We start from the raw sequence: 7,512 nt of genomic DNA, 5'->3' as shown, positions 1-7,512 counted from the left end.
TAATGTCAGCAAAAAAAGTCAACTTTGTTGAATGCCTTCTTTTTACGTTTTTTAAGGGACAGTTTAGTAAGAATATATAGGAATGTAGTTCTTTTACATTTAGCCATCCATTAATCTATTATCATCTACATCCACTTATCATGTTCAGGGTTGTTTTTATGTCCAAGTCTTTGCCACTGGTTTAGCAAACCAGACATCGTTGGACATATAGTTGCGTGTCTCATTCCATGGACGGCCAGTAGATGACCTGCTGAAGGGTCTGGAGAGTGGCCTTGTAGCTCTGGTGACCTCCAATGGGAGAGTCATGAGCATGAGCTGTGCTTATTCCTGCCTGTCAGGGGAATGATAGGATGTGATACCAGATGGCTTGGATGGCTGAATCTCATTCTGCACAGCAACAAAGTTGGCATTTCCGGGTTTCCAGCTGAGGTGCACAGGTTGCATGCAGGTTTGGGGGTTCTCTTCCCTCTCTTGGTGGGTGATAGAATTCACTGCTCTGCTTGGTAGGTCCAGAGCCAGTCCTCGCTGAACTCCCAGGGCATGCCCTGCAGGGCGTCTAGTTTGTCTAGGCGGTCAGCTTCTTCATTACCATCCTTGTCGGGACACGAGCATAGAGAATGACCTTTTTTCAGTTTACAATCATACCTTTGCCCGTCACAAGGTGGTCACAAGCCAAAAAGAATTTAGCATTTCTTGACTTATTCTTTATTCTGAGCATTCCTCATACCATTTCCTGTCCACATGGGGAAGTGAGAGACGAAGCTGTGATGAGCATATTTGGAGTCTGAGAAGATCAACAGTTGTCCAATAGCCAGCCTAGTGGCTTGTTGGAGGGCAATGAGCACTGCAGCGATCTCCATGTACTGACTTATCTTTGTGCTGAATCGGTAATGGTTTGGTTCATCCACCTTGCAGTTGACCCAAACAATTTTGTCTCCTGCCTGGGTTTGGCTCTCATGATTAAAATGAGCAGCCATCCACATAGACCTATGGGAGGTCTAAGCAGGCATTCTCGTTGTGATAACGGTTGTTCGAGGGAAGGGGCATTGAGATGATGATCGACGAGTGGGGATCTGGTTGCCCATCACTCTCTCAATGTTGGCACTCGACATAAGAATTTAAAGAAGTACTTACTGTAAATGGAAGATATGAGAAATGCATCTTCCCACTACTAACTCCTTCAACAACCTTACTTAGCATACTACACAAGTTTCTATGCCAAAACCTTATATACAGTACATTACAGAAGTGCAGCTCCTTTGTCAATAAAATATTTTTATTTTGTGTGTTTCTAAACTATTTATATGTTTGGAGTATTTTTATTTTTTTTATTGCTGTTATTTTAGCTTACATGATCCTTCATTTCGTTTCGGGAACATTGATGATTCTCTTCATGATGTTTTTCTTAGATGCTGTATAACCTCCATATCCTGTGTTCAATGTGCTGCTGCTTTCTACACCAGAACACGCCTATAAAAAACATTTCACTTATATCTCATCAACAATGTTAATTACATCACAGATTTCAGCTATAGCTGTTACGGAAAATATGTAATTAAACTGATGAACTTTATTAAACATTAACCTTTAGATGAATCAGAGGTATCGATAAGCAAGACAATATATTTGAAGTGATGTACTGAAGAATGCAAGATGGCTGATTATATTATACATCCTCAATGATTACAGAACTCACAGTGCTATGAAAATTATCGTTTTTCTGCTTTGTGGTGGAATGTAAAAATAATTATAGTAAAATATACAGTTAATCCCCCAAAATGTATTTTTGTATTGAGGATTTGTGTGATTATAAAGAAATAGTATCTAAATCACAAAGTAAAAAGTTATTTCAACATGTTTTCAGAACAAAATTAATGAATAGGTTTCACACCAACCTGCAAGGATTTTTTTCAATATTGCAACACATTTATATTATTTTGGAAAAAAAACACTTGATGGTCAAAATGAGGGAACATATTGTTTTACTGAAGAACACTAATGACAAAGAATCGTGAGTTTATGTTATTCATTGTGAAGTTGAATTATTTTTCTTACTCCTACAGGTGATGTGATAGCAGATTTGATTTGATGTTTGATGTGAAGGATTCAGGTGCTTGAGTCTGACTAGTTCTATTAGTCAGATGGAACTGTCACGACCAGGCAAGGACTCAGGACACAGATGCAGGGTTCAATAGACAGTTTTTATTGTTTCTTCAGGGTGCCTCCAAGTGGAGAAATAAATAGGCTATCAAACCTAATTCTCACTATATGGCCATAAAAAAATATCAAAATAATAATCACTCCCCTAAGGAGGAAAAACACGATGGATTATTAAACTACTATCTGTAAAATAAAAACTCTCCCGCAAACTGGAGGCTCTACTCTATAAAAAGTAAGTAAACAAAAGATCACTCCACACGGAGGAAACAAAAGGCTATGCAAACTTAAACTATGACACAAAACTAGGAAATAAACTTACAACTCAAAATCTCTCACTTGGAGGAAGAAGATCGCAAAACTTTCAGGAACGCTGTGACAAAGGACTGTGACGAAGAGCTGGGGTGCACACACGCAGACGAAACACACTGGCACAAGACAAAGGGAGACACAGACTATTTAAACACTGGGCAAGGGGAACACGGAAAACACTCAGGGCAATCAGACTGAGACACATGAGGAAGGGCAAGTGATCTGAGTGAGAGGAGAGTTACTTTTCAAAGTAAAACAGGAAATGACAGGACAAAACAAAACCCGGACAAGACAACCTCACCACGGTGTGACAGGAACTAAAGACTGGACAAGCTTCCTTTTGTTTTGGGGTTTATATATGTACAATTATTATGATTTCTAAAATTTAAGAGATATATAACTATAAGTATTACTTAGATATAATGAATGGTAAATAGAAAGAAATAATGACAAAGTGTGGTGGCACATTTTTCACAATTTACTTGGAAATGCTGAAAAAGTTGTGGATTGTTTGAAAAGTCATGAAATGGTAGAGTCATTCATCAAAAAGGATTTTCAACAAACAAACGTGTCTTTCATCAGATGGTCACATTGTGGATTTTAGACACTCAAACACCACAGACAGAGTTTCAGCCTGTGGGAAACACTGAAATCTGTCTGACACCTGTTTACCTGAGCGGTCTACATTTCAGCAAAGAGCAGATTTTTACATATGATACGCATTTTAGACATATTCAAGCCATACATTGAAGGATTGAAGAGCGGCTGGCATGTAACCCAGTATATTGAAAAAAATATTCGCAACATATTAGGTACATTGCTCATATTAAACCTGCTCTGTAATATTTCAAAGCTAGCCCCAAAAGAGAAGTTGAGCAGAGAAACAAGGTGAGGTGTGCAGATACTGACAGCTTTCTGTCTGGTCTGTTTAGAGCCAGAAAAACACACCTTAAGGATCTTCATGTAGGTATAAAGAATCAACATTAAAGGACACGATTGTGCTAAAAGCGGTAATGAGTCCATAAATGTTAATAACTTTGGTGACAGAGCAGGCCAGCTTGACAACAGAGTAACTGTCACAGTAAACTTTTTCAATGATGTTCCCACACAGCTGTAAAGGTGAAGTCAAACATATAATGATAACACGCACAAGTAAAGGGTATAACCATATTACAGTGATGAGTGTGACAATTTTCTTAAATGTCATACGTGTGTTATATTGTAGAGGACAACAGATAGCGAGGTATCTGTCATAACACATGATGGCTAAGTTTAAATATTGTATACCACCATAAGAGTGCAAACAGAAAATCTGCAGGAAACAAAAAGCTACAGAAAGAGCGTGAATATCAGAGAGGATCTGAACCAGCAGGAATGGAAACATCCCTGTGCTACCATACAGTTCATTTACAAACAGGCTGCACAGAAACAGGTACATGGGTTCATATAAACTTCTGTTCAGACAGATAACTATAATCAGCAAAACATTGGCACAGACTAATAGAGCATATAAAGGTGTGAGAATCATGAAAAACTGGTATGAAAATGCCCAGTGTCAAAGTAGGCAGCAAGTGTGAAAAATGAAAACTATAAATAAATTCATACAACACAGTTTTGTAACTGTATGAACCTTAGCTTCCATCTGCCTTTCCTACTGTTGTCATATTGTGTCTGAGCTGAAACTCTGCTTCTTTATAGCTATTCCAAAGAGAGGGTGCCCACAGCAGCTGAGGGACCTCATCAGTGACACTTGACATTACAGATTGTTATGCAGTGAGCAAAATAAATATTACAAAACTAAAGCAAATAACTTTCATTATCTTGTAAGAATGGCAAAGTCCATAGTTGGTTAACGGAACCCACAAGTGTCATGGGTAAAACTCAAATATATGATAATCTTTGATCCTCCTTATCGCTCACTCAACATGAATGTGAAGTCTGGCTGTTGCTTGTGTCTGTCTTACCTCTTCCGGGCTGAAATGTTCACTTGGTCCTAAAATGGGTGAGATTACAAGGGACACGTTTGTTTCAGAAAGGAGGTCCTTGATGAGAAAGCCTTTATCAGCCATGATCTCATCACCTTTCTCACGTAGAGATTAGATTCCTGATTCTCTTGTTATCTCTCTGTATACAGGTCACTGTCAAATGTTACGTCACCTGATGGACTGATGCCAATTAGGTCTTTAAAGGTGGTATTATCTTTGTAATGAGAATATATTTCAAGACACGATGGTAATGGCCAGGACAAGGACAAGGACACAGAATAGGCTCAAACAGACAACGTTGACCGGAAGGTATTCGAAGTGAAATGTCATTGCGGAAAGATCTGTGAGAATTCAAGAGGGCTCAAGACACATCAGAGCAGGTCCAAGTGTTGGCAAGGAATGATTCAGGTGCAATGCACAGACTCACTGTCTGGTGATATGCAGGATATCTCTGGGCAGGAGGCACATCACAGTCCTAGAGATCTCACAGTGCCTGCATCTCCCACAAACACATGCAGATCACTTCCCATGCCATCCCGGAAAGCCCACCTAAGCCAGTGAAGGAGATAATCAAGTGGCCCAAGATGAGCAATGCCAAGGAATGATCCAGGCTGGATGAAGACTTGGACAAAGTTCTTGAAATTGAAAAATTTGAAAATTGAAACAGTAGAAAGGAAAATCGACTCACTGACAGCCATCACCCACAACTTGGCCAAAGAATGCTTTGGGACAGCGCCAAAGAAAGATCACAAAGTCAGAGTGGAGAAGCAGCCTAACAGAAGGGAAAGGAAGATCAAACAGCTAAGGCAGGAGATCAAAACCCTACACAAGCAGTTCAAAAAGGTAATCCCTGAGGAAAGTCAAGGAATAAAAGAACTAACAACCAGTCCCAGAGAACAGCTGATCAGAGTAAAAAGAGCTGAGGGGTTAAGACAAAAGCGATAAAAGTCTCACAAGCCCAGTTTATAAAAGACACATATTGCTTTACCAAATCACTCCTTTGGGAAGCGAAGTCTGGGACTCTTAGATCAAAGCAAGAAGTGGAAGAGTTTTTCAAGGAAACCTTCAGTGATCCATCTAGAGACACCCCTTTGGCGGAAAACAACCTTTGCACCTTTGATAAACCAGCAAAACCCCTCAGCACTGAAGCTCCATCCTGGTGGGAGGTCCAAGAGGTCGTCAAGCATTCAAGATCATCATTTGCTCCAGGCCCCAGCAGTATACCGTACAAAACTTCAAACATTTCCGAAGGCTTTGGAAGCTTATTCTGAGAGTTTGGTCTAAGGGCACTGTTCCAGCGAGCTGACAAAGAGAAAAAGGGTGCTTCATCCCCAAAGAACTGGACTCCACACAAATCAGCCATTTCTTTACTCAGTGTGGAGGCAAAGATCTTCTTATCCATTCTTGCAAGAAGGATTAGCTCATACATGACCCTAAATGCATATGTTGGTACATCAATCCAGAAGGGTGGTGTTGAAGGGTTCTCTGAGTGCTTGGGGCACACGGGACTCCTCAGCAAACTCATTCATGAGGCCAAGGAGAGGAAAGGCAACCTTACAGTTGTCTGGCTCAACTGCGCTAATACATATGGGTCCATTCCTCATAATTTGATTCAAGTAGCTATAGACCATTACCAAATCCTAATGCATATCCAGGGTCTGATGACCAGTTACTTTCGAGATATCAAGCTATGCTTTCAATCTGCCAGCTTTACAATGGAGTGGCAGCTCATAGAGAAAGGCATCGTAACGGGATGCACCATCTCTCCTATCTTGTTCGTCATGAGAATGAACCTGATTATTACATCAGCCAGCAAAATATCCCACGAAGGTCACAGGAAGTCAGCAGCCGGCAATCAGGGGATTCATGGATGACCTTACTGTGACCACACCAACTCATGTGCAGGCAAGATGGATCCTAGCAGAACTCAATCGAATGGTCACCTGAGCGAAGATGAAATTCAAGCCCAGAAAATCAAGGTGCCTGGTGATTCAGAAAGGCAATCCAACAAGCAGGTTCAAGCTACTTTTACAAGGGGAAGCAATTCCAACAATACACGGAAATCTGATCAAATGCCTTTGTAAATAGTATGATGACACTCTGACTGACAAAAATGGCATATCCCATATGGAGAAGATTGAAAAGTCAGGCTTGCCCAGAAAGCTCAAGTGCTGGATCTACCAGAAATGTCTGCTTCCAAGACCTATGTGGCCCCTTACTGTGTAAGAAACCACTCATTTTCAGCAGTGGTCCAAGTCCAACCCTAGGGAGAAGAGAACCATAGTCCAGGAATATGTCCTCAACCCTGAGACCAGATGTTATAATCTGGTCCCCAGAAGGGAAGAAAATCATCATGGTTGAACTAACACTTCCGTGGGAAGAGGGCTGTGAAGAAGCGGCAGAGACAAAGAAGACCAAGTACCGACAACTGGTCCAGGATTGTTGGGAAAAAGAGTGGACAGTATGGTTGTTCACAGTGGGGGTGGGATGTCACGGATTCCCAGCCCAATCCATATCGAATATGCTGACAAAAGTAGGAGTGAGTGGCCATAAGAGAAAAACAGCTGCCCCAAAGCTTGGGTAAGCGGCGGAAAGAGCCTCCTGTTGGCTCTGGCATAAGAGAGAGGACACTAGCTGGAAGCCTGGAGGAGAGGGGCAGTGACTTGGTGTTGGGACTCTAATACATTCAGGGTTCTGGAGACCAGATGTTTCTTTGTTCTACAGACAAAGGAACTCACTTTCCCACAGTTCCTCACTGCACACACCTGGGGACGACCCCCAGGGACTTCACTGACCAGTCAGTGTTGGTCAGTGTGTGACATGTGTCCGCCCCAGAGTGTCAACAGACAAAACCAGATCTGCTTCTCTGTTCTTCCTCTTCTCTTTTTGGCTTGCTCAGGAGCAGCAGCTCCTCTCCCCTCTTAGCTCTTCAAGAGGCAACAAGGCCCAGATTAGCCCTGCTACCTGAGACAACAGCTCTCTTGCTGGCCTGTTCACAGCAGACTGCAACACTCTTCTCCTCAACAGCAGTGACCTGCATAGGATTAACTGAGAGTGA

The 7,512-nt window shown here is 41.5% G+C and overlaps 1 protein-coding gene across 1 annotated transcript; it reads right to left on the bottom strand.

Moving 5' to 3' along the window:
• Window positions 1–3,150: 3,150 nt before the first annotated feature.
• On the bottom strand, window positions 3,151–3,997 carry LOC130167821 (olfactory receptor 142-like). The gene is made up of 2 exons (XM_056374319.1): window positions 3,464–3,997; window positions 3,151–3,426 (listed from the first exon to the last, which is right to left on the bottom strand). Exons 1-2 carry the CDS (start codon window positions 3,995–3,997, stop codon window positions 3,151–3,153), a joined length of 810 nt encoding a protein of 269 aa, XP_056230294.1.
• Window positions 3,998–7,512: the final 3,515 nt, after the last annotated feature.

This window comes from Seriola aureovittata, chromosome 4 (assembly GCF_021018895.1).
Source record: "Seriola aureovittata isolate HTS-2021-v1 ecotype China chromosome 4, ASM2101889v1, whole genome shotgun sequence".
In the NCBI taxonomy this organism is placed as follows: Eukaryota; Metazoa; Chordata; class Actinopteri; order Carangiformes; family Carangidae; genus Seriola; species Seriola aureovittata.
The sequence above is the reverse complement of the archived record's forward strand: the minus strand, read 5'-3'. Positions and strand labels throughout refer to the sequence as shown.

What these genes read in the sequence shown, in the direction of transcription:
- LOC130167821 (XM_056374319.1), bottom strand. Translation starts at nt 3,997, where the DNA reads ATGATTCTCACACCTTTATATGCTCTATTAGTCTGTGCCAATGTTTTG. An exon ending in TTACCGCTTTTAGCACAATC is followed by an intron (nt 3,427 to 3,463) that starts GTGTCCTTTAAT and finishes ACCTACATGAAG; the next exon opens with ATCCTTAAGGTGTGTTTTTC.